This window comes from Symphalangus syndactylus, chromosome 12 (genome assembly GCF_028878055.3).
Source record: "Symphalangus syndactylus isolate Jambi chromosome 12, NHGRI_mSymSyn1-v2.1_pri, whole genome shotgun sequence".
Classification (NCBI taxonomy): domain Eukaryota; kingdom Metazoa; phylum Chordata; class Mammalia; order Primates; family Hylobatidae; genus Symphalangus; species Symphalangus syndactylus.
In genome coordinates this window covers 145,281,976-145,308,283 of record NC_072441.2, presented here as the reverse complement: position 1 = coordinate 145,308,283, position 26,308 = coordinate 145,281,976, and the positions used below count along the sequence as shown (strand labels likewise).

Below are 26,308 nucleotides of genomic sequence, written 5' to 3'. Positions count from 1 at the left end.
ACTCACTATCGATGTGACCTTGGACAAGTTACCTAACCTTTCTCTTACTGTCCTTTTCCGTAAAATGGGGATAACAGATAGTAGTTATTTCTGTGAGTGGTTATGAGAACCAAGCTATTAGATACCGGGAAAGCACACAGTAAGCGTTCAAGGAACTGCAATTGTTACTAAAAGCCTCCTTTGGAAGAAGGACATTGAGGCCCAGAGAGAGAAAAGAACGTCCAGCCACACAGCAAATCCGTGATGAAGTTGGGACTGGAGTATGGGTCTCCTGAGTCTCAGCCCAGGACTCCATCCCTCTTCCCGAGTCCTCGGAGTTCCTGGATGGAGTCATATTTGTTCAGGGCCAGGGAGGAAGGTTTGATGGAGGCCTGCAGGAAACAGTAACCAGGCGCAAGGCTTTGGGAGTTGAAGCATAACTTCTGCGAGATAGAAACAAGGTTGACATGGGCACTCGTGCAGAATGACGGGCTCCTTTCGGACTCCCAGGACCACAGCCCCTTATGCACCTTGGGATCCGCGGCCAGCCCCTGCGTAAGGAGGGACGCGTAGTCTTTTCCCCGCCCCGCCCTCCCGGCGCGCCGGCCTCCGAGGCCGCCCTCGCTTCGTCCTTCCCAGCAAGCTCCGCGCCGGCGCCGGCTATTGATTGGCTGAGGCGGGAGCAGGCGGCTCGCCGGCAGCAGTTACTCGGGGTTTCCGGTGCGAGGCCAGAGCTGGGGAAGCCGTCGGACGTCGGCGGTGAGGTACGTGCCGCGGCGGCCGGTGGGCGAGACTGTCTGAGGGTGTGCGGGCCGGGATGTTCTCGGCCCGTGTGGAAATCACGCCAACTCCCCGCGTGGCCCGGGGTGGGGGGGCGCCTGTCTGGGGGTATGCGCATGCGCGGGCGTGCCTCGCGGCTGGAGGGCGCGCGGGGCGTGGGTGGCTGCGCGCGCGGGGGGCGCACGTGGGGCCTGGGGGGCGGGGGCAGCGCCGGGAGTCCCGCCACGTCAGTCTCCGGCCCTGAGCCAATCCCGCGCCCGGCCTGCGGCGAGGGGGCCGGTTGTGCCGGGAAGTGGCTCCAGGGAGAAAAGAGGCCTCTTCCCTCACCCGCTGCGGGAGCGGCGCCCCGAAAACCTGCCCCGGCGCGCCGGGCTCCCCTGACCCGCCAAGACCAGAGAGCCGTTGGCGCCCCCCGCCCGGGCCTGCCGGTCCGTTTATTTTAAGAAGCTTTGTGCGCCTGCTGTGGGGATTTGTGATCCAGGCTGCGAAGAATTTCGAAGTCTGGAAAATAGCAACTGTGTTTTGTTTCTAAAGGATCTGCTCCTGACCCAGCATCGCTCATCACAATGAAGAACCAAGACAAAAAGAACGGGGCCGCCAAACAATCCAACCCAAAAAGCATCCCGGGACAACCGGAAGCGGGATCCGAGGGAGCCCAGGAGCGGCCCAGCCAGGCGGCTCCTGCAGCAGAAGCAGAAGGTCCCGGCGGCAGCCAGGCTCTTCGGAAGCCGGAGGGTGTGTGCCAGCTCTGCGCTGCCGGCGGGCAGGGGGAGGAGCTGTGGGGTCGGCCTCGCTTCTGGACTTAGAGGCGGAGGCCGGGTTGTCCGGGAGGAGGAGATGTAGAGTGAGAGGACAGTGCTGGGGCCGCGGTCCCCCCTGCGTTCTGGCGAGTTGGCGGAGCTGCCCCCTCTAAGCGCAGGAACAGAGTTCGGGAGAGAAGCTCTGACGGGATTAAGTCAGGTGGCAGCCAAGCGAGGCACACAGTCAGGAAATCCAGGTCCCGTTAGAAACACCTCAGCCACCAGCAGCTAACTGCCCTTCCTGTTTGAGGCATTTCTAGAATGATCTGAATGGCAAGAAATGGTTTTGTGGGCGGGGGGGAAGGAGATGGACTAGAAGTTGCTCCATATGCCATCCCTGTGTGCTGATGCTTTCCATACTTTTATGATCTAACAAATGTGTTCCGGTGGTAGTGAGAAATAGTTGTGTCATTTCACAAGTAGACAAAGAAGTTAAGCAACGATTACCTAATTTCTTGATTTAAAAGACGTTTCGAATCTAAATTCCGACAGGAACTAGATTTGCTGAATGATGCTCCATTCTTGCTTCTCAGTTTCCATAAAAAAAGAAAAGTTAGGCAACATTTAACTCAAACTGATGAGTTTGGCTGGGCCTGAAAAATCCCAACCAGTGGTATAATCGTCTTCTTTCTCGCTCTACCCCTCATCCTCTCCTGCTGTAGGGGCTCAAGCCAAAACGGCGCAGTCTGGGGCCCTTCGTGATGTCTCTGAGGAGCTGAGCCGCCAATTCGAAGACATACTGAGCACATACTGTGTGGACAATAACCAGGGGGGCCCCGGCGAGGATGGGGCACAGGGTGAGCCGGCTGAACCCGAAGATGCAGAGAAGTCCCGGACATATGTGGCAAGGAATGGGGAGCCTGAACCAACTCCAGTAGTCAATGGAGAGAAGGAACCCTCCAAGGGGGATCCAAGCACAGAAGAGATCCGGCAGAGTGACGAGGTCGGAGACCGAGACCACCGAAGGCCACAGGAGAAGAAAAAAGCCAAGGGTTTGGGTGAGCACAGGGCAGCTCTTTGTGAAGCTGGTGAGGAGAGGGAGTTTGGACTTGACGTTCTCTGGGCCAGTCTGTTCTGCCAGGATTCAAAGGAAAACGGTACTTCTCAGAGCAGCAAGTCACTCTAGTCTAATCAAAGCCAGGGATGTGGGGGCCACGGCATAGAGAGATGCAGGAGTTCCCAGCACAAAGCCTTCTGGCTTTTGAAGCAACTGGAGCTTGGCATGGGACCTGTTCTCTCTTTGAGAAAATGGAGACAGGAGGCCAGGGTAGGCTCCTGTGCCAGCCAGTACTACCTGCTGTGTGACCTTGGGTGTGTCCCTTCTCCTCTCTGGGTCTTAGTTTATACTTCTCTTTACAGTAAGAAAATTAGACTAGGCCAGAGTTGAAAACCCAAATATCTGCATAAGTTGGGCTGGCCATGGGGCCACATGAAGATGGAGGCTTTACTGCTTCCTGATTAGTTGCTCTCAGCTAGCCAACTGAGAGCAGGCAAAACTGCAGGCTGGGTGTAGCCAGGCTTTTTTTTTTTTTTTTTTAAGAAAAGCCAGAAATCTAGAGTTATGTGAGAACTCTAGATTTTTTCATAGTTAGCAGCTAAAATGGTAAGAGCCAAACAAAACCCATCCGTGGGTTGGATTTGGCACACATGCCTGCGAATTGCAGTCTCCATGCTGATTTCTTGGGCCTTTCTGGGGAGGCAGAGGGAAGGCTCCCTGACTCAGGCACAGGCAATGGGGAATAGGCAGTGACAGTCATTTTACAGCAGGGTATGTATGTTTAAGAGTCTAGGTCGGGTGCGGTGGCTCACGCCTGTAATTGCAGCACTTTGGGAGGCCGAGGCAGGTGGATCACCTGAGGGTCAGGAGTTCGAGAACAGCATGGCCAACATGATGAAATCCCGTCTCTACTAAAAATACAAAAATTAGGTGGGCATGCTGGCACACGCCTGTAATCCCAGCTGCTTGGGAGGCTGAGGCAGGAGAATGGCTTGAACCCGGGAGGCGGAGGTTGCAGTGAACCGAGATTGTGCCACTACATCCAGCCTGGGTGATGAGTGAAACTCCGTCTCAAAAAAAAAAAAAAAAAAAGAATCTAGACTCTAAGTCGAGTGTCATTATATCCATGTTTTATTTCTATTCCCTTCTCCCCTTACGTATCATCTTACTTTAAAGAGGAATTTTAAAAAATCTTAGGGACGGCTAGGCACAGTGGCTCACACCTGTAACCCCAGCATTTTGGGAGGCCAAGGCAGGCAGATCATGAAGTCAGGAGTTTGAGACCAGCCTAGCCAACATGGTGAAACCCCGTTTCTACTAAAGATACAAAAAATTAGCCGGGCGTGGTGGCATGTGCCTGTAATCCCAGCTACTCAGGAGGCTGAGGCAGGAGAATCACTTGAACCTGGGAGGCAGAGGTTGCAGTGAGCCGAGATCATGCCATTGCACTCCAGCCTGGGTGACAGGGTGAGACTCCATCTCGAAAAAAGAAAAAATCTTAGCGTCACATACATGGAAAGTATCATCTTCTTCATCCCCCCGTGCCCCGCTGAGACGGAGTCTTGTTCTGTCACCCAAGCTGGAGTGCACTGGTGCGATCTCAGCTCACTGCAAGCTCCACCTCCCAGGTTCACACCATTCTCCTGCCTCAGCCTCCCGAGTAGCTGGGACTACAGGCGCCTGCCACCACGCCCAGCTAATTTTTTTGTATTTTTTTGTTTAGTAGAGACAGGGTTTCACTGTGTTAGCCAGGATGGTCTCGATCTCCTGACCTCATGATCCGCCCTCCTCGGCCTCCCAAAGTGCTGGGATTACAGGCGTAAGCCACCGTGTCCTGCCTTTTTTTTTTTTAATTAATTAATTTTTTTAGAGTCTCACTCTGTCACCAAGCTGGAGTGCAGTGGCGCGATCTGGGCTCACTGCAACCTCCGCCTCCTGGGTTCAAGCGATTCTCCTACCCCAGCCTCCGGAGTAACTGGGACTACAGGCATGTGCCACCACACCCAGCTAATTTTTTTGTGTGTATCTTTAGTAGAGATAGGGTTTCACCATGTTAGGATGGTCTCGATCTCTTGACCTCGTGATCCACCTGCCTCAGCCTCCCAAAGTGCTGGGATTACAGGCGTGAGCCACCTCGCCCAGCCGAAAGTATCTTCATTTTAAAGTTCACTGTTTGGCTACTTTGTTGACAAGAGTTTAGTATTTCTCAAGGAGGCTAAGATACCTATTCCTTTTTGGATCCTACCGCTATCAGGAGGGTGGGCCTTCCTTGCATTGAAACAGTATGAAACAGAAGCCCTGAATTCATAAGTGGGACACCTTTCCTCTCTTGGTAGAGCAGGCAGTTTTTTTCTCCTGCCAGTGGTGCCCACTAAGGAGATGTCACGAGGGTACAGTCGTTCATTTGATAAGCATTTGTTGAGCATATCCTCTGTGATGGTACTATGGACAGTACTGGGGCTACAGTGAGGGCAGGATTGAGTTGGTCCCTATGGCAAGGAAGGCAGCTAATCGACAAGCAAAATATAAAGTATGATGGGGAGGGCTATCTTCAGCACTCACGAGTGTGAGCCCAGGCCTGGAGGGGACCGCTGGAGAAGGGGGTGCATGTCTGCTCCTGTGCTTTGCAGGGAAGGAGATCACGTTGCTGATGCAGACACTGAATACTCTGAGTACCCCAGAGGAGAAGCTGGCTGCTCTGTGCAAGAAGTACGCTGAACTGGTCAGTTCCCCCTCCGCGGGCACCTTCCCTGCCTTGGGAAAATCAGCATGCCACCTGGTGTAGGGTTGGGGGTGCAGAGGCAGGTAGGTGGCTTCATTCCTGTTCAGCTTTTCTCTGAACTATCTGTTAAATGGGGAATCACTCCCAGCCAGCCTTTTCAGGACTGTGCATCAAGAGGAGAAACTGCATATTCCTTGAAAGAACTTTCTCAAAGAATGATTCCAAGGTGGTAGAGCCCTTGTTCCTGGCCTGAGTCCAAGACGCCTTGTGGTCTTGATGCTTCTTCCTCAAATACAGATGCATAGAGCCAATCACAGTGAATAAAACTAACACTAGTCACTTGATACTTTTTCCTTTTACTCCAGAGCAGTCTTCTTGTCACTGCCTCCTCATATTCCCCATGACATTGACTTTTAACAGAAACTAGACTAGCTGTCTTGTAGGATGCTCCCTTCTAGCTTTGTCATCTCTGTGGTATCATTTTACTTCTTTACCTCCTAGTGCCTGTAAGTGAAGTAGAGGTTAGCTCTAAAGCTTGATCCAATTCAGCTTCAACTTTTTGACAAGAATTCTTCATAAGTGCTTCATGTTCCATCACAATAAATGCAGAGCATGCTCTTCCCACTCTGTTGTAACATTGTTCAGTGGGTTGGGGGTGGGGCAGCCAGATTCTTCCATCATCAGGTCCCCTGTCAGAATTTGAACTAACAGATTTATCCATTGATGGTCACAGCCTATGTATGTATGTATGTATGTATTTATTTATTTTTTGATACGGGGTCTTGCTCCGTCACCCAGGCTGGAGTGCAGTGGCACAATCTCGGCTCACTGCAAGCTCCACCTCCAGGGTTCACGCCATTCTCCTGCCTCAGCCTCCCGAGTAGCTGGGACTACAGGCGCCCGCCACCATGCCAGGCTATTTTTTTTTTTTTAGTAGAGACGGGGTTTCACCGTGTTAGCCAGGATGGTCTCGATCTCCTGACCTCGTGATCTGGCCGCCTTGGCCTTCCAAAGTGCTGGGATTACAGGCTTGAGCCACCGCGCCCGGCCTATTTATTTATTTATTTATTTATTTAGAGTCAGAGTCTCACTTTGTCTCCAGGCTGGAGTGCAGTGGCGCGATCTCGGCTCACTGCAACCTCCACCTCCTGGGTTCAAGTGATTCTCCTGCCTCAGCCCCCCGAGTAGCTGGGATTACAGGTGTATGCCACCATGCCTGGCTAAATTTTGTATGTTTTATTAGAGACAGAGTTTCACTATGTTGGCCAGGATGGTCTCGATTTCTTGACCTCGTGATCCACCCGTCTCAGCCTCTCAAAGTGCTGGGATTACAGGTGTGAGCCACTGCGCCTGGCCTCTAAGTATTTATTTTAAAATTAATTCATTCCACACACATTTATTAATATTTTCCTGTAAGGAACTTTACTCATCTGTAAAATGGGGAATGTCATACCTGCCTAATGACATTCTTGTAAGGATTAAATAAAAGGCATAAGGAAGATAAGCACCCTTTTAGAGTGATCCAGCCAGGGGAAAATTGCTGATGCAAGAGAGGAAATGAGTTGCTAGAGTGGTGTGAGTAGGGGAGGGGAGTTGAGGCCCAGTGCCCAAGAAGGGGGCTTGGCTGTGGTAACCACATGGCTAGGTCTGTGTGACTGGAGGAGAGGACGGGGCAGGTGGACTGGCAGATGTGGAGCTTGTGCCCCTGATTCTCTAGTTTCTTCTGTGTTTTGAGATCTGATGAGAACGATGAAATAGTTGTCTGGAAGGAGAGGAGTGTGAATAGCATATGCATTGTGTTGGGATTGCTGGTCTTCCTGAAATTGGTGGCCATGAATTTAAAGTGAGACTCTTCAAGTAGGGTTGTTTTAGTACTGGTGTAAAGCAGGAAGGTGCTTTACTAGGGTTGCAGTACTACTGGGGAAGGGCCAAGAGAGTTGAGGGTGTAAGAAATCCAACCAGGTAATGTGGTGATTTTAAAGGAGAGTGGAAGGACGGTTGAGTCAATGGATTGGAGGTCCTATAGGGTAAGAGACTTTCTGAGGATCACAGATATTGATTGGAATGAGCTAAAAAGATAAGTGATGGTAGTCCTGGCCCGGGATGCTGGAAATCGAGATAGTGGGTGTGCTCTCTGGTGGTGACAAAGTCTAGATCTGCGCTGTCCAAGATAAATTCGTCTCTAGCTAATTGACATGTGGCCAGTTTGAATTTGAACATGCTATAAATGTAAGCTACACATCAGATTTTGAAGACTTAAGCAAAAACAAAGAATATAAAACATCTCACTCTTTCTTGTGAGATAGTGTCTCAGTCACCCAGGCTGAAGTGCAGTGGCGTGATGTCCTGCTCCCAGGTTCAAAGGATTCTCCTGCCTCACAGCCTCCCGAGTAACTGGGATTACAGGCGCATGCCACCATACTGGCTACTTTTTTGTATTTTTTCTAGTAGAAACGGGGTTTCACCATGTTGGCCAGGCTGGTCTTGAACTCCTGACCTCAAGTGATCTGCCTGCCTCAGCCTCCCAAAGTGCTGGGATTACAGGCATGAGCCACCGCTCCCGGCCTCACTTTTTTACATTGATTCCGTGTTGAAATTGTAATGTTTTGGATATTGGGCTAAATACATATATTACTAAAATTAATTTCACCTGTTTTTTTTTACTTTTTTAGTGTGGCCAGTAGAATATTTTTAATTACTTATGTGGTTTGCATTATATTTCTGTTGTACAGGCCTGGATAGGGTCATGGGAGGGGAACTGAGCTGGGGAAAGGAGTGGGTTTGTGGAAGAGGTGATGGACTGTGAGGCCAGGTAGTCAGGATTATCTGTTGATACTGAAGTGGCCACAAATGAGAAAAGTAATTGTGTTGGGGAGAGCACTGATGAACCCAGTGCTAACGTTTTGAAGGAATGTGAGGGAGCGATGGGGGTTTGTCTGTTCATAGGCACAAGGTACGGTGGCAGGTGGTCTCATCCTCGGGCATGAGTGTCCAGCAAGTTGGGGAAATGCAACAGGTTGAAGTGGCTCTAGTGGCCCAGAGTCAGAGCTGGAATAGGAATTGGCATCTGCTGGCTGTGTGGCCCCTGCTTGCCCTAGTGAGTTACCATTTCTCTGTCCCTACGGTGGAGCCTTTGCGGTTATTGTGAGTTCATGGGAGGAGCGTGTAAGCACCGGCACAGCATCGGCCCATGAGAGCACTCCTGGCCTGAGAGGGTAAGGGTCAGGGCAGCTCAGGAGACCCTAGACCTGCACAGTGATCCCCCCACCAGGAAGGCCCCACAAGATGCTCACCTGCCCTCCCTATCCCTGTCCCCAGCTGGAGGAGCACCGGAATTCACAGAAGCAGATGAAGCTCCTGCAGAAAAAGCAGAGCCAGCTGGTGCAAGAGAAGGACCACCTGCGTGGTGAGCACAGCAAGGCTGTCCTGGCGCGCAGCAAGCTTGAGAGCCTGTGCCGTGAGCTGCAGCGGCACAACCGCTCCCTCAAGGTAGGCCCGGGCCCCCTGGAACAGGGGACTCTGGTTTCCTTGACTTCCACTTAATGTTTTTTTCGTGGGCTTTCCTCTTAAAAAGTAATGCAGGCTAGGGCCAGGCGCAGTGGCCCACGTAAGTCATTAAAAATCTTCTGGCCACTAAAAAAACCAGATGAAATTAATTTTAGTAAAATACTTAATATCCAAAACATTACAATTTCAACACGGAATCAGCGTAAAAAAGCAAGGCTGGGCGCAGTGGCTCACACCTGTAATCCCAACACTTTGGGAGGCTGAGGTGGATGTATCACTTGAGGCCAGGAGTTTGAGACCAACCTGGTCAACGCAGTGAAACCCCATTTACTAAAAATACAAAAATTAGCCGAGTGTGCTGGCACATGCCTATAATCCCAGCTACTCAGGTGGCTGAGGCACGGGAATTGCTTGCACCCGGGAAGCTGAGGTTGCAGTGAGCCAAGATTGCATCACTGCGTTACAGCCTGGGCAGCAGAGTGAGACTCAGTGTCCCAAAAAAAAAAAAAAGTAGTGCAGGCTTGTGGCATAGAAATACACTTTCTCAATAATGCCTTACGTTAAGAGAGTATGCTTGTAACCATTTGACATGTATTAGGTAAGGTGAAGGATAAAGCACTAAAAGATCCGAAATGCACTGGCGTCAGTATTTCTCAATGAAATGGCAGTCCCCTGGTAAGCAGAGGCCTGCCTCTGACAAGCAGCTCTTGTCCCAGAGGTTGGTCAGTCAGGAACCTGGGTCCTTCCCATGTTCTGCTTCTTCTGTGGTGAGGTCAGTCTGTGGTTACACCAAGTTTAAATACAGCCTTTTAACTTTCTTTTTTGTATGTAAAATCTTACATGTAGTTTTTAGAATGAAATTATTATACATGTACCATTTCATATCCTGTCCCTTTTTTCACTTTACATAACGTTTTTCCCTATCAGCATGTGTAGGGCTATCTTCTAATTATATGGATATATTATATTAGTGCCCTAGTTAAAGCATTTTGGGGGTTGTTTACAATTTTTCATTATTACATATAGAACTATAGTGAAAATTCTTGTTATATTTATCACTGGTCAGTTACATAGAACTTATCTGTAGAATAAGTCATGGAAGTGAAATGGCTAGGTCACAGTATATGCAGATTTTTCATTTTAATAGATTTTGCTAGATTGCCTTCCAGTGAGGGGGCAGTGTGCCTCCCCCATCAAAAGTGTCGAGTGCCTAATTCTGCACAACTTTGCAAACCCTGGGTGTCACTAAATTTTAACAGCTTGGTCTCTGGGCGTAGAGAGGGGACAAATGCACATTAATCTGAAATCTGGAAGAAAAGGCCTTAGGAGATCCGACTTGCTTCAGAACGGCACTTAGCACTACATGTGTGCATGTGTGTGCCTGCGTTGTTTCTTTTTTTTTTTTTTTTTTTTTTGGGGATGGAGTCTTGCTCTGTGGCCCATCGCTCAGGCTGGAGTGCAGTGGTGCGATCTTGGTTCACCACAACCTCCGCCTCAGCCTCCCAAGCAGCTGGGACCACAGGTGCACGCGATCACGCCGGCTAATTTTTTTTTTTTTTTTTTTTTTTTTTTTTTTTTTTGAGACGGAGTCTTGCTCTGTCGCCCAGGCTGGAGTGCAGTGGCGCAATCTCGGCTCACTGCAAGCTCCGCCTCCCGGGTTCACGCCATTCTCCTGCCTCAGCCTCTCCAAGTAGCTGGGACTACAGGCGCCCGCCACCACGCCCGGCTAATTTTTTGTATTTTTTTAGTGGAGACGGGGTTTCACTGTGTTAGCCAGGATGGTCTCGATCTCCTGACCTCGTGATCCGCCCGCCTCGGCCTCCCAAAGTGCTGGGATTACAAGCGTGAGCCACCGCGCCCGGCCAACGCCGGCTAATTTTTGTATTTTAAGTAGAAATGGGGTTTCACCATATTGGCCAGGCTGGTCTCAAACTCCTGACCTCGTGATCCGCCTACCTCAGCCTCCCAAAGTGCTGGGATTACAGGCGTGAGCCACCGCGCCTGCCATGTACCTGCATTTTTCTAGGGGGATAATCTCACTTGATGTCACCTGATGTACAGAGGGGCCCATTGGAACCCGCATTGCATAACATCCTGGAGCCTGGCTACTCCTCACTTTGGGAGCAGGGAGGGCTGTTGGCAGAGACCATCTGTGGACTAGCTGGGGGACCCTTGTGAGGTAGCAGTGGATGATGGCTCTCGGGCTGACTTCTTTGCCCAGGAAGAAGGTGTGCAGCGGGCCCGGGAGGAGGAGGAGAAGCGCAAGGAGGTGACCTCGCACTTCCAGGTGACACTGAATGACATCCAGCTGCAGATGGAACAGCACAATGAGCGCAACTCCAAGCTGCGCCAAGAGAACATGGAGCTGGCCGAGAGGCTCAAGAAGCTGATTGAGCAATATGAGCTGCGAGAGGAGGTACGGGTATCACGGACAGCAGTCATGGCCCAGAAATTGTGAGGTTTTAAGTGTGTGCTAGGCACTGGGACAGTACCTTTTCAGGCTTCATCCCATTCTCCCTTTCTTCCTCCTCCTCCTTGGGAGGAGAGTAATGTTATTCCTCATAGATAAAAAACAGGTGTGGAGAAGAGACTCCCAGCCACACAGCCCCAGGTCCACAGTGCCTTGTCCCAAACGACTGGGCCAGGCATCTTTTGGCATTTGAACTATCCACATTTTAGAATGGAGGTACATATATGGACTGTGTGTTATATAGCACCCTCAGCAGGGCCTTGGGGAAGCCAGACACATTAATGTGTTTATGCAGTAGAACTTCCAAATACTCACCTACATTGTGAGCTTACAATGATGCAGGTCAAGTTTGGCTGCCAGCTTATGACAATTTCCATTTTCAAAGCTTTGTAGAATTTGGAATTGCAGGGGAGGGGCTGTACCTGTGATCAGTGATGGACTCCAGAGACTGTGTCCACTGATTCCTTGTTGCTCCTGCCACTTAAAAGGCAGAATTATCAGGCCGGGCGTGATGGCTCATGCCTGTAATCCCAACACTTTGGGAGGCCAAAGCGGGCGGATCACCTGAGGTCAGGAGTTCAAGACCAGCCTGGCCAACATGGTGAAACCCTGTCTCTACTAAAAACACAAAAAATTAGCCAGGTGTGGTGGTGCACGCCTGTAGTCCCAGCTACTCGGGAGGCTGAGGCAGGAGAATTGCTTGAACCCAGGAGGCAGAGTTTGCAATGAGCCAAGATTGTGCTACTGCACTGTAGCCTGGGTGACACACCAAGACTCCATCTTAAAAAAAAAAAAAAAAAAAAAAAAGCAGGATGTCACTCCCTTTGTCACTGCGTTGGCTGCCACCCCAGGCACTTGAATCTTTGGATCTTCCATGCCAGTCACCTGGCTGTTCTGGACATGTTCTCATCATGAAAAGGGAGACCTGCAGCCCCCTTACAGGGCTGGCAGAGGACCTGCTCTGGATTAGGCTCTTCCCTAGCCCCTAGGGTGTGGCAGTGGGTGAGACCGGGAAGATCTACCCTCTTAGGTTCATAGGCCAAAGTGATGATGATGTGTGTAGGACCTAGAGGGCACTCCCCTGACCCACCCCTTTCCTTGCCATACTTCATCCTCTGGGAACAAAGCTGCTTGTTTGGTTTGAGGGGAGTTGGTTTGGTTCTTATCCCTCAGTGCTGAGACATAGAGGCTTCCTGGGCCACTATAGTGAGACACGAACTTCAAGAATCTGAATACCCCCGTTTTCTCTCCCCGCCAAGGCGAAAAAGGACTTAGTACTGCCTGTGGAGAAGGAGATGCAGGACTACCAGGCCCTGCTGCTTTGCATTTACAGCCCTCCCCAGACAGACGCAGGCACTCTCATGATACCCAAACTGGACTTACCTGCTAGGCACCTTCCCTTCCCCATCCAAAAAAATGGAGTCATTTTCCCTTATTTCAGCAAGTCCAGTTGATTTTACCTTTGAAGTAGCACCTGAGTCCTTCACCTTCTCTCCATCCCTTCTCTCTCACCTGACACAGGTCTCCAGCGCTCGTCTAGTAGGCAGGACAGCCATTCCTTGGGGATGCACATGTCTAGTCTTTGCCTAGATATGGCAAGTCTTTGCCAACTGAGCTAGGCTGTTATGTTCTTAGAGGCATTGTTTTTGCCCATTCTTCCCATTTACAAGAGAATCAGGGACACAGAAGTGAGGGCTTCCAGCCCCATAGGTGATCAATCCTGCGGTCAGAGATTTGAGTGTGTTTATTGCTTGGCTTCTTGGGAGCAGATTCCATCCATAAACCATGTGCTTACCAAGGTCTGATTCACTGGGAGAGAAACCAGGTGAGGTTGGAAAGCTGACCTTCCAGAGACTTGGGACCCGTGTTGTGTGGTACACATGGGAGTCCATCATTATCAGATTGAGATGGGGGGCTGGGCAAAGTGCCCTGTTCTGTGGCTGTGGGGCCACCCTGAGAAAGGGAGCACCTGACAAGCTGACTGCTCCCACCATCTTTGTTACAGCATATCGACAAAGTCTTCAAACACAAGGACCTACAACAGCAGCTGGTGGATGCCAAGCTCCAGCAGGCCCAGGAGATGCTAAAGGAGGCAGAAGAGCGGCACCAGCGGGAGAAGGATTTTGTGAGGCTCAGGCCCCAGGGTTGGGGTGGGGGAGTGGGAGGAGGCAGGTTGGGCTCTGGCTCAGCTCATAGCCAGGTTATATGGGAGAAGTCTGGCCAGACCAGGCACAGATTCCTTGAGTACCAGTCTGAGAGCAGGAAGCCTCAGTGGGTCTGGTGCTTGTGGCTAAAAACCAAACATAGCCCCTGGGGGCTTCTGACAGGATCTGGGGTTCTGTCTTGGAAATAGCTCCTGAAAGAGGCAGTAGAGTCCCAGAGGATGTGTGAGCTGATGAAGCAGCAAGAGACCCACCTGAAGCAACAGGTGAGAGCATATAACCTGACCCTGTGCCTTCAAGGTCCCCTCACTGGGCCCCATCCTGGGGATAGTGAAATGGGATCCTCATTCTAGGACTGGCTGTGTCCTGGCTGCTATGAGACCTTGGTTGAGTCTTTGTTCTTTCCGGACCTGCACAGTACCTATGTGGTGGTGACCAGGTAGTTAGGTGGGCTCAGAGGACTTCATTTGTAGCTCAGAAATGTATTGCTTTTGAGGAGGTATGAACAGAAGAGTTTGAAAATCAACATAAAGGCAAAATAAAAGTCACCCTAAGTCTCCTACTTTCCAGGCTTAGCATTTTGGATTATATCCTTCCAAATATATAGCTTTGCTTTGTTTTAAGAAGGAAAAATAGTATCTCAATAGAATTACTGGGTCAGAGAGTCAAGGACGGGTCTGAGTGTGTTGCCCAGAGTGCCTCCCAGAGAACCCAGTCTCACCTGTGGGCTGCTTTCTCCCCCAGCTTGCCCTGTACACAGAGAAGTTTGAGGAGTTCCAGAACACACTTTCCAAAAGCAGCGAGGTATTCACCACATTCAAGCAGGAGATGGAAAAGGTAACTGTGGGCCAGGCCAGGCATGGCTGCTGGGGCATAAGCTGCTTCATTCAAAATTGTTGGGCCTGCCTTCAGGAAGCTCCCATCTGGGGTGTCTCAAGGGCAGGGCTGTTAGGAAGGTTCACAGCCTTTCCCCTCTCGAGGCAGTATCAGTGGTATGTATACACTCCAGGTTGTCCCGGAGGATGGGGCAGTCTTATTTCTTTTGTTTGTTTGTTTTTTGGGGGTTTTTTTTTTGTTTGTTTTTTTGTTTTTGTTGTTGTTGTTCGAGATGGAGACTCGCCCTGTTGCCCAGGCTGGAGTGCAGTGGCATGATCTCAGCTCATTGCAGCCTTTGCCCCCCGGGTTCAAGTGATTCTCCTGCCTCAGCCTCCTGACTAGCTGGAATTACAGGCGCGTGCCACCATGCCTGGCGAATTTTTTTCTTTTTTTTTCTTTTTTGTATTTTTAGTAGAGACAGGGTTTCACCATGTTGGCCAGACTGGTCTCGAACTCTTGGCCTCAAGTGATCCGCCCGCCTTGGCCTCCCAAAGTGCTGGGATTATAGGCGTGAGCCACCATGCCTGGCCCCTTACCATTTCTTGTTATTGGTGGTGGACACCTGTGACTTCCTGGTGGTGAGGTGGCACAGAGGGCATTGACTGTACCCTGTAATGCCTTGCCCCTTGGTATCAATCAGTCCCCACCTTGGAGACACAGGCCTTGGAGAGGCCAGCTCTGACCATTTCCTTCTGTCTGTCACATAACCTAGATGACTAAGAAGATCAAGAAGCTGGAGAAAGAAACTACCATGTACCGGTCCCGGTGGGAGAGCAGCAACAAGGCCTTGCTTGAGATGGCTGAGGAGGTAGGCTGTCTGATCTGCAGCCAGGGTGGGGTGTGCACTTAGCGCATATCAGGCCCTTTCCTGTATGTTCTACCCATCAGTGACACAGCTAGCATGAGGTAGAGGTGAGATTTGCACACAATGTCCAAGTCCAAAGTTAATGCTGTTCTCTCCCCATGGGAGGTGCTGAGCCCAGTGGTAGGTCTCCAGTGGGAGTGAAGGGAGCAAATGGAAGAGAGGAATAAAAGAGCAGAAAAAACGGGTGCCAGTGATGTGCCTGGTTTACATATAAAGCAGCCCAGGTAATTTGTGATTTCATGGCCTGTAATGTAGAAGAAAGGAACTAACTGATGGAGCAGCAACTGCAAGCCAGACCTTGCTGAAAGTTTTTGGGTTTTTTTGGTCTTTTTTTTTTTTTTTTTTTTTTTTTTTTGCTGCTGAATGTTTTTAGGTGCGTTGTTCATTGAACCTTCTCTTGAGCTCTGAGGATGATATTAGTAGTACTGTTTTACAGATGAGACAGGCTCAAAAGCCAAGTCCTTTGCCAAGGTCATGTGGTAGATAAATGGAGGACTCCGTTATCTCCAAGCCGTGCCCCTTTTCTGCACCATGCTGCCCCACCTGACAGCCTAGTCATGGCTTCAACTAGGACTGTTTCCTAGAGGGGGCCAGCTTTGGACTCGGTCCGCTCCCAGCCTTGCTAAAGTGTTTGCCGCCAAGTGGTGATGGTAAGTGGGAGGTTGATGGGACATGGGCACTGAAGGTCTCATTTCTCTCCCCAGAAAACAGTCCGGGATAAAGAACTGGAGGGCCTGCAGGTAAAAATCCAACGGCTGGAGAAGCTGTGCCGGGCGCTGCAGACAGAGCGCAATGACCTGAACAAGAGGGTACAGGACCTGAGTGCTGGTGGCCAGGGCTCCCTCACTGACAGTGGCCCTGAGAGGAGGCCAGAGGGGCCTGGGGCTCAAGCACCCAGCTCCCCCAGGGTCACAGAAGCGCCTTGCTACCCAGGAGCACCGAGCACAGAAGCATCAGGCCAGACTGGGCCTCAAGAGCCCACCTCCGCCAGGGCCTAGAGAGCCTGGTGTTGGGTCATGCTGGGAAGGGAGCGGCAGCCCAGCCAGGCCTGGCCCATAAAAGGCTCCCATGCTGAGCAGCCCATTGCTGAAGCCAGGATGTTCTGACCTGGCTGGCATCTGGCACTTGCAATTTTGGATTTTGTGGGTCAGTTTTACGTATATAGGGCATTTTGCAAGGTGTTGCAAATGCATTTATACCTGTACGTGTACAGTGGGCTTGCATTGGGGATGGGGGTGTGTACAGATGAAGTCAGTGGCTCCTCTGTGAGCTGAAGAGTCTTGAGAGGGGCTGTCATCTGTAGCTGCCATCACAGTGAGTTGGCAGGAGAAGTGACTTGGGCATTTCTCTGCCTGATTTGAGGCTCAGACCCCTTCCTGCCCTTCAGAGCTCAAGACAAGTAACACACCCAGGTCTTGACTGCATTTCTCTCGTGAGCAGGGCTCGCTTGGGCAGCTCAGGCCCTCCTAGCTGCTCTGGAGGCTCCTTTGATTCTCTAGACCTGGAAAAGGTGTCCCCAGGCAGAGCCCTGGCAGGGCGCTCAGAGCTGGGGATTTCCTGCCTAGGACAAGGGACCTGGAGAATGTTTTTGCGTGGGATGATGTGCTGGTCAGGAGCCCCTTGGGCATCTCTTCCCCTGCCCTTTGGTAGTGCCAGGACCAGGCCAATGATGCTTCTCAGTAGCCTTATCATTCACAGGTGCCTCTCTAGCCTGCACAAATGGTTGACAAGAGATCACCCAAAGGATTATTTCTGAAGGTGTTTTTTTCTTTTTTTTTTTTTCCTTTTTTTCTTTTTTTGCACATGACAGTGTTTGTACTGAGGACCTTCCAAGGAAGAGGGGTGCTGTAGCAGTGGTGCCTGGGTGCCTGGCCTCCAGTGTACCACCTCCATCACCACCCCACTTGGCTCCTTTGCCATCTTGATGCTGAGGTTTCCTGTTTGGTGAGATCAGGTTGTTTGTTGCAAAAGAAAGGAAAGGGCTTCTGATGGCTTTGCCACAAGCGTACCTGTGGGTTTCAGTCCTGAGAGGCCACCACCAGTTCCCATCAGCACCGTCTCCATGCAGCAGTTGCTGGGCCCCAGGTCCAGCTGCCTCCTTGGCTTCATGGGTTTTTCTGCTTCCTGCCCCCACCCCCACATGTGCAATCCTCAAGATTTGTCCTGATTCCATTTCCTGGCACCTCCCTGCCTGTCCTTGGGGATTCTACTTCTTCCTGTGTGGGAGCCCATAGCTGTTGTCTAACAGGTAAGAAATGAAATTGAACTATTGACTGGGCCCCAGAAATCCATAAAATGGCTGCAGACAGTTGTTCTCCCCGCACTCCAGTACATAACTACTATGTACTGTGTAGAGCCATTCTAGATGCTGAATGTTCTGCTGTTGCAAACTTGCCAGGGTATTAGCCAGTGTTTGTGCAAAGCAGTTTTCTGGGACAACAGAATGACTCAGACCAAGATGGATAGGATGGTTAGGACTTTGCTTCTTGCTGTTTTTCTTTGAAGCTAGTTCATTGTTCTGCAGGTCCCTTCATCTTCCATACCTAGCCCACTCTTGTAGCCCTCACCTTAAATCTCTCAGATAAGTTGGTTCACAAAGAATGTTAAGTACTGAATCATGTGTGACTGAGACCAGAGATGGCAAATGAATGGCACACCATTTCTCCTTCTCCTGCCCCAGGGCAGGTGCCACTGATCTGCATCAGAGTTGCCTGCTATTCTCTGGTGTATCCTTCACATCTAGGTGCCCTCAGGCAGCTGTGTGAGTGTTGAGATCTCTGCCATCTCTGGCTGAGATACTGCTGTCCTGTGAAGTGTTTCCTGTGATCTTTTTCTTCCCCTTTGAATCCCTCTGTCTGCAGTAGTCCTTGCCTCCTCCTGCTCCAGTAGGGCCTCTTCCCTACCCCAGCCCCTGTGCCAGGCTAAGCTGGTACAAGAGTTGCCAACCCCACAGAGTGTTTGCTAGGTGAGAGAGGTGCAGGGAAGAGGCAGAGGTATGCACCTTCCCCCTTGAAGAGAGGGGAGAGGCCTGCAGTGGCCCACATAATTGCCTGACTCACACTTCAGCTACCTCTTAAAAGCCCGCGGAGGGACTGGAGCTGCTGGATCCCAGTGTGGTGGTGTAGGAGGCCACAGTGAGCAGGTGGCCCCAGCTGGGTTTCCCAGGTCAGGAATGTGGGCCCCAGGCAAGGTGCAGCCTTTGCTCACAGCTCCATCCATGTCGACCTTCAGGCCAGTCTGCAGATGAGGGTCCCTACCTTTTTCTTCTCTTCATTGACCAAATCATAACCAATCACTACAGCTGCTCTGCTTCTGCTTTCCAAAGTAGCCCAGGTCCTGGGCCAGATGCAGGGGAGGTACCTATCCATGAGTGAAGGCCAGTGCCTTCCTCACCCGGGTGGGTCCCACACTTGTGACCTCAGTTTTAGGACCAAGATCTGTGTTGGTTTCTTAGATTGCTAGCTTTTCCTCCAGGGGACCACAGCAGGTGAAGCTCAAGAGCCCATGGCTCTGCTAATAGTAAGTTGTTTTCAGGGCCTTGTCCAGCTGAGAGCTTCATGTCCACCAGATTCTGAGAGGTGTCAGCAGCACTTTTTTTTTTTTATTTGTTGTTTGTTTTCCATGAGGTTATTGGACCATGGGCTGAGCTCAGGCACTTTCTGTGGGAGAATGTTATTTCTGTAAAGATGGTTATTTAACCCTCCTCCACCCCATCACGGCGGCCCTGAGGGCTGACCTGGAAGCCAGTGGAGCTGCCTGGTGTCCATGGGGGAGGGCCAAGGCCTGCTGAGCTGATTCTCCAGCTGCTGCCCCAGCCCTTCCGCCTTGCACAGCACAGAGGTGGTCACCCCAGGGACAGCCAGGCACCTGCTCCTCTTGCCCTTCCTGGGGGAAGGGGGCTGCCTTCTGTCCCTGTAACTGCTTTCCTTATGGCCCAGCCCGGCCACTCAGACTTGTTTGAAGCTGCACTGGCAGCTTTTTTGTCTCCTTTTGGTATTCACAACAGCCAGGGACTTGATTTTGATGTATTTTAAACCACATTAAATAAAGAGTCTGTTGCCTTACTTGTTTCTCTCCTGACCTGTGTGTGCCTTTGTTTCTGGATCTGATCCATTCAGCCCCTTCCATCATCACTGACTTGTCCGGGTCTGCTGCAGAGTGCCCATGGTGGTGCCCTGGTATCTTACATATTCCACAGTGTCTTCGAGCAGTCCCCACAGCCTCAGGACGCTGGCACATTCACTTGAGCTGCCAGAGTGGAGCCCTTGGCAAAGTTGGCAAGACCCTTGCATCAGAGAGAATCACACACAAAAGTTTTCTCTGACCTGGGGGCTCACAGGCTAGTGAAGGGAAAAGGTACTTTTAGCTATAGACAGGTAAACGGTGCTGAGAGCAGAGAGGAGGCCCCTGCCCCCTTTAGCAAGGGGAGGGGGTGATACCTGAACCAAAGGGCAGGTAGAAGATTAACGTCATTTAGTGATGAAATGGTACAGCTGGGAAGCAGGTGCATGGGACTGGGAGAGGGGGTGAGGCTGGGCCCAGAGTCTGGGTACCAGGTTAAGGAATGTGGGCTAGAATCCAGAGGGCAGGGGGGGCAACTGAAGGTGTTTCAATAGGAAATTGATAGGTTCCAGGAGGAAGGCAAAAGGCATAGGCCATTTGAGGCCCAGGTTAAGAGGGGTGGACACTCATCACTGCTATTTGGGTCTGTGCTGTGCGTAGGCTCCTATAGCCCTGGCCTGCCCAAGGGAAGGCACAGAGGCCTCTCATTGTATGCATTCCTTAAGGAGAGCACATTGTCCAGTTTTTACACCCCACATTTACCCACCTCAAGCCTGGGACTCCTATATGGGAGACATTCTGCTGGTGGCCTCACCCAGCACCCTGTTCTCTCTGGGTCCTGGGTTGGTTGGGCACAAAGGATGGTATGTGCTGAATGCCCAGGAAATGGCAAAGATGACCCACCTGCCCTTCCCTCCAGGCCTGCACAAATAGATGTGTCCACACTGGCTGTGACAGTCCCAGCAGAGCCTCTGACCCTTCTAGCTGGGACCCAATACATGTTTTCTGTGCCGGCCATGTCATTTCTAGTCGCAGATCATCTGGAGGGTTAGGGGGGTGCTGCCCCAACTCTTGGAGATTCCAAGCAAAGCAGATCTGAGAAGAATGAGGTTTCTGACCCCCCAGTGAAGCAGCTGAGGATGGGAACCACAGGGGTGCTCCCTCTGTCAGCAGCATTACCATTGTGTACTCTAGCAGCTCGGGTGGGGAAGGAGAGGGATTTCTGTTGTCCCCAGTCTGGGCCCCTGGTTATTGAAAAAGTTCAGAATTACTCTCTCCCCTTGTGGAGTGTTCTGAGTGTTGGAAGTACCCAGGAAGAAGCCCTGAGCAGGTGCCCTCAGGAGCAGTGCCCATCGCTTCCCACATCAGCCAGAGGCCCAACCCCAGGAAGCCACTCCTGCCCGGGGACGGGGAAGGCGGGCTGGGTGGCTGTGTGCGCTGCCCTGGGCCAGCTCACTTGAGCCTGCTCAGCCGCCTGGCCAAACATGAGCCTCTCTCCTGTTGTATCAGATGCCGTTCTGGGGACCTGCGCCAGGAGCCTCTGCCAGGGCTTTAAATAGCTGCCCCCATTGATCTGGCTGCAGGCAGCAGCAGTCACACTGGGCCAGCCTCCATCAGGCGCCCAGGCTTCCCTGAGGACTGGAGTCAGGTGCCAGGGAATCGCGTGGTCTTCCCTATGACCTGGTGCTCCCCACACCTGTCTCCTAGGCCTGGGGGGTGGCGAGGACTCTGTCACTTCATCTGCGGCAAAATACAGCCCCCACTACTTACCAGAGAAAACTGTCTGGCATTGTAGGGAGAGGGGTTTTGCCCTCAAAAGACTGTTGCTTACTTTCAGTAAAATGGGGAATGACACTGGTATCTTCCTTAAGGGTCGTTATGGGGATGAAATGTATGTAAAGTGCTCAATAGGGCATTGGACTCACTCCATTGATGGCCGTCTTTGCTCGAAGTGTCTTCCTGATGCTGCTGCTGTTGCTGCTTGTGCTGCTTCTGTGCTTCCATTCTCTCACTCACTTTCTGTCTCTCCTCTCCCCCGCCCCACCCCCTTTCTGATAAAGCCACCACCATTTTGTAAGGAACTGTAGCTTCTCTCTGAAACTGCCAGGAAAGGGAAAATCTTTTTAAAATAGACATCACACAACCAACAGGGTCCCCTAGGTTCAGGCGGGGAGGTGAGGTCGAGTGAGAGGAACGGCTTAGCATACGCGGGGATGCTCCTCCCTTCTCACCCCTGCGAGCTAAGGAGAAGGTCACTTTCTCTTTAAATGCAAATGAACTCCCTCCAGCTTAGCTTTCACCCGGTGGTGTTCCCGGGAGGAGAGGGCGGAGGGCGGAGGGAACTTGCACCGAAGCATCACTCGAGACCCCAAACCTCCAGGTCAGTAGCCCCCTGAGGGAGTGAGGGCGGGGGCGGAATGACGCGGGTCTGACGCTCTGTCTTTGAGCGCGGCTCCGGAGCTGAGCGATGAGTTTGGCACATGGCTTTGGAGCCCGGGCGTGGGAAATAGATCCCCGGTCGCCCCAGCAGCTCCTGCGGAGCACAGGCTTCGGCTCCAGTTCTTCCATCAAGTCCCTAATTGGGTCAAGCTGCTGCACGGAGAGGCAGAGGATGCGCTATCTCCCCTCCCCACACCCGTAGACCCCGTCGGTGCCAGCCAGCTATGTGCCAGTGTAAATGCTTAAGCGCCACCCACCCCCCCAAACCCCCAGTCCCAGAATTCGAAGTTAGGCTCGGTAGCAGCAGCCTGGAATGAGACCCCCAGAGGAGGGAACCCCAGCCGACCAGAGGCTTGGGGGGCGCGGCTGGACCGGGGACCGAGGAGCAGCCCAGCCACAGGCGCAGCCTTTGTCGGAGGCCCAGGCAGCCGGCGGCCGACCACCCAGCCCACCCTGGCTGCAGCTGAAGCCCAGCAGGGACTTTCCAACTGTGAAAAATGAAGCAGCTGGAAGCACACCCGGGGGGACCTATAGGGAGTCCCTAATGTTTTCAGTTGGGGGTCGGTGGAAGTGGAGGGATGCCGGTGTCTATGTGGGGGAAACCCACAATGAACCCTGCCCTGTGTGCCGCGGCTTCTCCTACAATTACCCACACCCTGGGGCCTTCCCAGGCGCCCCCGCCTGCACCTTGTCCCCCTCCCATGCTGACAGGATTTGTTAGCATCTGCTTAGGCCACTGATAAACAGAATAGGGCTTAGTTAAGACACCCCTAATCTTCGGCTGGGCTTCTGCAGCTCACCTCCGTCCTGTCTCCCACCACATTTCCTCTGCCAGCCCCGCCCCCCAGCCACGGGGACAGGAAGCCCCAGTAGCGCCGAGATAATTATGTCTGGTCCCACCCTTTCAGGAGGGGCCTAGGTTTTCAGGCAGAAGGGGAATTAGGGTGGGCCTTAGAAGGTCCTTCAAGTGTACATCCACGATCCCAGCAGCAAACACTGGCATCTGGCTCTGCCCCTACTGTACAGATGAGGGGACGAGGTGGAAGGTGCCAGGGCCCTTCCTTGGTGCAGCTCTCAGGGATTTCTGGGTGAAGGGCTAACTTTGCCCCTGGCTATCTTTGTGGGGTTGCTTCCCTCCTAGGCCTGAGGCCCAGCCAGCGCCCAATGGATGATAAAAAGAAGAAACGGAGTCCCAAGCCCTGCCTGGCCCAGCCAGCCCAGGCCCCAGGCACACTACGGAGGGTCCCTGTGCCTACCAGCCACAGCGGCTCCTTGGCCCTAGGACTTCCTCATCTGCCATCCCCCAAGCAGCGGGCCAAGTTCAAGAGGTGGGTACAGAAGGGAAGGAAAGGAGGATGGACCCCACCTCTGGGTTGCACTGTAGAGAGGAAGGCAAGGGGGGCCTCCGCCTTTAGTTTCTAAGCAATAATTGATGCCTTTCTGGAGCAGGCCCCTGAGAACTCATAGCTCACTCAGACCCAGTCCCTACCCTCAACTGTGTGGCAAAAAGGCCAGGTGGGTCACTGGGATCACATAGCATGAGGATGCGCCTCAGAGGGAGTGAGCAACTCTGCCAGAAAGTGAATGTTCCACGCTGAGAGGCTTACCTGGTATAAATATGGAAGAAAGCTATTACCTGAAAGGTTTCAGGAACCACAGGTGGTTTGGGGGCCCTGGAGTATCAGGGGACAGGAAATGGTGAGGGAATACCTGGGGGCACAATTTGAATTCTCTGTTGAATTTTTTTTATGATTGGGAGTTTGCATGCTGCCTTATAATGTGTCCATGTTTGTTCTCCACTAAATACAATGTATTCTTTCTCCAGTTGTTCCAAATAAGACCACTGTGTTTCCCTGTGGTTTTGCACACCACTTGCCTAAGGGGCATGAAGCTCAAGGCTGTGGGGAGAGCGGCAGGAAAGGCAACTGGGAAGGCAGCAGGGCTAGCCTGGCAGGGGCGTTCAATTTTATCCTGAGAGCAGTGGAAATTTTAAGACAGTTTTGGTTTATTGGTTTGGCTTTGTTTTCTATGTATTTTTGTTTTTGTTTAAAGGTTTTTAAATACAAGAGGGTTGGCTGGGCATGGTGGCTCACGCCTATAATCCCAGCACTTGGGGAGGCTGAGGCAGGCAGATCACCTGAGGTCAGGAGTTTGAGACCAGCTTGGTCAACATGGTGAAACTTCATCTCTATTAAAAATACAAAAATTAGCCGGGCCTGGTGGTGGGCGCCTATAATCCCAGCAACTTGGGAGGCTGAGGCACGAGAATCGCTTGAACCCAGAAGGCAGAGGTTGCAGTGAACCGAGATTGTGCCACTGCACTCCAGCCTGTGTGACAGTGAGACTCTGTCTCAAACAAAAAAAAAATTTTTTTAATTAAAAAAAAAGAAGAGGGCTAGGGGCGGTGGCTCACGCCTGTAATCCTAGCACTTTGGGAGGCCAAGGCAGGCAGATGACCTGAGGTCAGGAGTTCAAGACCAGCCTGGCCAACACAGTGAAAACCCATCTCTACTAAAAATTAAAAAAAAATTAGCAGGGCGTAGTGGCAGGCGCCTATAATCCCAGTAACTTGGGAGGCTGAGGCAAGAGAATCACTTGAACCCAGGAGGTGAGTTTGCAGTGAGCCGAGATCATGCCACTGCACTCCAGCCTGGGCAACAGAGCGAGACTCTGTCTCAAAAAACAAAAAAGAAAGAAGAGGGGCAGAAAGATATTTTGGGAGGAGGTAAGATAGCCCTGGTGGCAATAAGGGAGTAGCTGTCTCTATATACACTGAAGACTAGGGAGGATAAGTGACTCATTCAGGGTCATAAAACAAATGAGTGAGGCACTCAGACAGGAACCCAGGGACCCCCTTTCAGGCATTGCTCTGGCTGTGTTATTAGCAGAAAAGACTTCTTTTTGACCTCTTCACGCCTCCTCACCCCTTCCCAGTGCCCAAGGGGAACCATAAACTTACCCATTTATGCTAGTGAGTAGATGGGCAGATGAGTTAGTGCAGATAGACAGATAAATTGGTGCATAGGCAGATGGCACAAAAGATCAGGAGATGCCTGACTGCCCCCTACCCTGTGATCATGGTCATGTCCACCCCACCCAGAGTAGGCAAGGAGAAGTGCCGCCCAGTCCTGGCTGGAGGTGGAAGCGGCTCTGCAGGCACGCCCCTGCAGCACTCCTTCCTGACCGAGGTGACTGATGTCTATGAGATGGAGGGGGGACTCCTGAACCTGCTCAACGATTTCCACTCCGGCCGGCTGCAGGCCTTTGGTGAGTCCTGGGGGCTGGTTTCTGTGGGTGTGTGGATGGGGCTGGAGGTCCCGGTCCATGGGGCATGGCTAGGACTAAGGTTCCAGGGTTCCAGGACTCTTTCCCAGGATTCAGACAGGGGCTTCATTCCAGGGAAGGAATGCTCCTTTGAGCAGCTGGAGCATGTTCGGGAGATGCAGGAGAAGCTAGCCCGGCTGCACTTCAGCCTGGACGTGTGTGGGGAGGAGGAGGACGATGAAGAGGAAGAGGATGGGGTCACTGAGGGGCTGCCAGAGGAGCAGAAGAAGACGATGGCTGACCGTAACCTCGACCAGCTGCTTAGCAACGTGGGTTCATGTCTGGGTGCTTTGGTTCCTGGGGGCACCAGGGGTGGAGGAGGTACATACTCCCAAAGCCATTCCTGGGCCCTGGGTGAAAAGGTGGGAGTGCATGGATCCAAGAGCCCTGGGCCCCTCAACCTCCCCAGCAGATAGCCCCCAGAGCACTGGGGATTTGGCCTGGTTCCCCTCCCAACAGAAGCCTCCCTTTTTCTCTTTGTTGACAGCTGGAAGACCTGAGTAATTCGATGTATCCTTTCCAAGGAACCCGTCTATGTGTGTGTGTTCCTGAGAGGTTAGTTTCCTCCTCCCCAGCTCTCCAGTATTCACACACAGCCAACTTCCCCACCTCTTGCAGTCCTGTCAGATTTAGCCACAGACTGCCCAAACCCAGGTACGGGAATTTAGAATTTCCCCCAAATTAGAAGAAAAGTGGTTGTAGGGGATGTTTTACTACTGATCAAAATCTTTGTGAGTACTCTAGCTGACATCAATCATGACAAAGCTTGTCCGATGTCCTCCTATCCTTTCAGCATTGAACAATTATTTTTACTAATTTACACTACCACGTCACCTGGTCCTCAGTCAGAAACAGTGCGAGCGCGCGCGCACACACCCCAGTGTGTCTGACCTGCACGATCTGGATGGAGAGAGAGGGGGCGAGAGAGGGCAGGCGGGGACTCAACCTCAGTCCACAGACGGCCCGAGACCCTCGTCCCCGGCCCTTTGCACAGGTGAGGGAACTAAACCCGTGCAGGATGGGAGACCAGGGCGAGAGGAAGGACTGGTCCAAAGCGCCACGATCCTTGACGGGCACAGCCAGAAGCTGCACCTGGCCGAGAACGCCGAGCCTGAGGAGCAGTCCGCTGCGTAGGTGTCCCACGCAGGCCCACACTGCCCCTCTCATTCTCTTCAAACTGTGACTTTTTACGGACTCGGGCGGGTGTTCCGCGGCCCCCCAGGTGCTATGGGGGAGGGGGGCGTTGAATGGAATTAAACCAGAAAGCAAGCAAGCGGCTCTGTGTCCTCCTTCCTCTCCTGGCGCCTTTCCTCCCGGCCTCCGCG

At 52.0% G+C, this 26,308-nt stretch overlaps 2 protein-coding genes across 7 annotated transcripts; both read left to right on the top strand.

The window, feature by feature from the left end:
• The first annotated feature begins 617 nt into the window (after positions 1 to 617).
• On the top strand, positions 618 to 19,222 carry TXLNA (taxilin alpha). Of its 2 annotated transcripts, none has more exons than XM_055254603.2 (11): positions 618 to 743; positions 1,294 to 1,494; positions 2,222 to 2,557; positions 5,187 to 5,278; positions 8,597 to 8,767; positions 11,007 to 11,201; positions 13,261 to 13,380; positions 13,609 to 13,683; positions 14,162 to 14,254; positions 15,006 to 15,101; positions 15,863 to 19,222. In XM_055254603.2, the coding sequence occupies exons 2-11, from the start codon at positions 1,326 to 1,328 to the stop codon at positions 16,154 to 16,156; spliced, it is 1,641 nt and encodes a 546-aa protein (XP_055110578.1). In that variant the 5' UTR covers positions 618 to 743; positions 1,294 to 1,325; the 3' UTR covers positions 16,157 to 19,222. The 2 variants fall into 2 exon arrangements, with proteins under 2 accessions (XP_055110578.1, XP_063484031.1); XM_063627961.1 differs by lacking the exon at positions 618 to 743 and adding an exon at positions 1,013 to 1,187.
• Positions 19,223 to 21,443: 2,221 nt separating this feature from the next.
• CCDC28B (coiled-coil domain containing 28B) lies at positions 21,444 to 26,256 on the top strand. 5 transcript variants are annotated; one of them, XM_055255597.2, is made up of 6 exons: positions 21,444 to 21,600; positions 22,801 to 22,987; positions 24,760 to 24,926; positions 25,059 to 25,252; positions 25,471 to 25,538; positions 25,978 to 26,256. In XM_055255597.2, exons 2-6 carry the CDS (start codon positions 22,824 to 22,826, stop codon positions 25,979 to 25,981), a joined length of 597 nt encoding a protein of 198 aa, XP_055111572.1. In that variant the 5' UTR covers positions 21,444 to 21,600; positions 22,801 to 22,823; the 3' UTR covers positions 25,982 to 26,256. The 5 variants fall into 5 exon arrangements, with proteins under 5 accessions (XP_055111572.1, XP_063484064.1, XP_063484062.1 ...); XM_063627994.1 differs by having other exon boundaries at positions 25,777 to 26,256; XM_063627992.1 differs by having other exon boundaries at positions 25,471 to 25,637; positions 25,777 to 26,256.
• The last annotated feature ends 52 nt before the right edge of the window (positions 26,257 to 26,308 follow it).

What these genes read in the sequence shown, in the direction of transcription:
- CCDC28B (XM_063627992.1), top strand. Translation starts at nt 22,824, where the DNA reads ATGGATGATAAAAAGAAGAAACGGAGTCCCAAGCCCTGCCTGGCCCAG. An exon ending in CAGCGGGCCAAGTTCAAGAG is followed by an intron (nt 22,988 to 24,759) that starts GTGGGTACAGAA and finishes CACCCCACCCAG; the next exon opens with AGTAGGCAAGGAGAAGTGCC. An exon ending in CGGCCGGCTGCAGGCCTTTG is followed by an intron (nt 24,927 to 25,058) that starts GTGAGTCCTGGG and finishes GCTTCATTCCAG; the next exon opens with GGAAGGAATGCTCCTTTGAG.
- TXLNA (XM_055254603.2), top strand. Translation starts at nt 1,326, where the DNA reads ATGAAGAACCAAGACAAAAAGAACGGGGCCGCCAAACAATCCAACCCA. An exon ending in GGCACAACCGCTCCCTCAAG is followed by an intron (nt 8,768 to 11,006) that starts GTAGGCCCGGGC and finishes TTCTTTGCCCAG; the next exon opens with GAAGAAGGTGTGCAGCGGGC. An exon ending in TCAAGCAGGAGATGGAAAAG is followed by an intron (nt 14,255 to 15,005) that starts GTAACTGTGGGC and finishes CACATAACCTAG; the next exon opens with ATGACTAAGAAGATCAAGAA.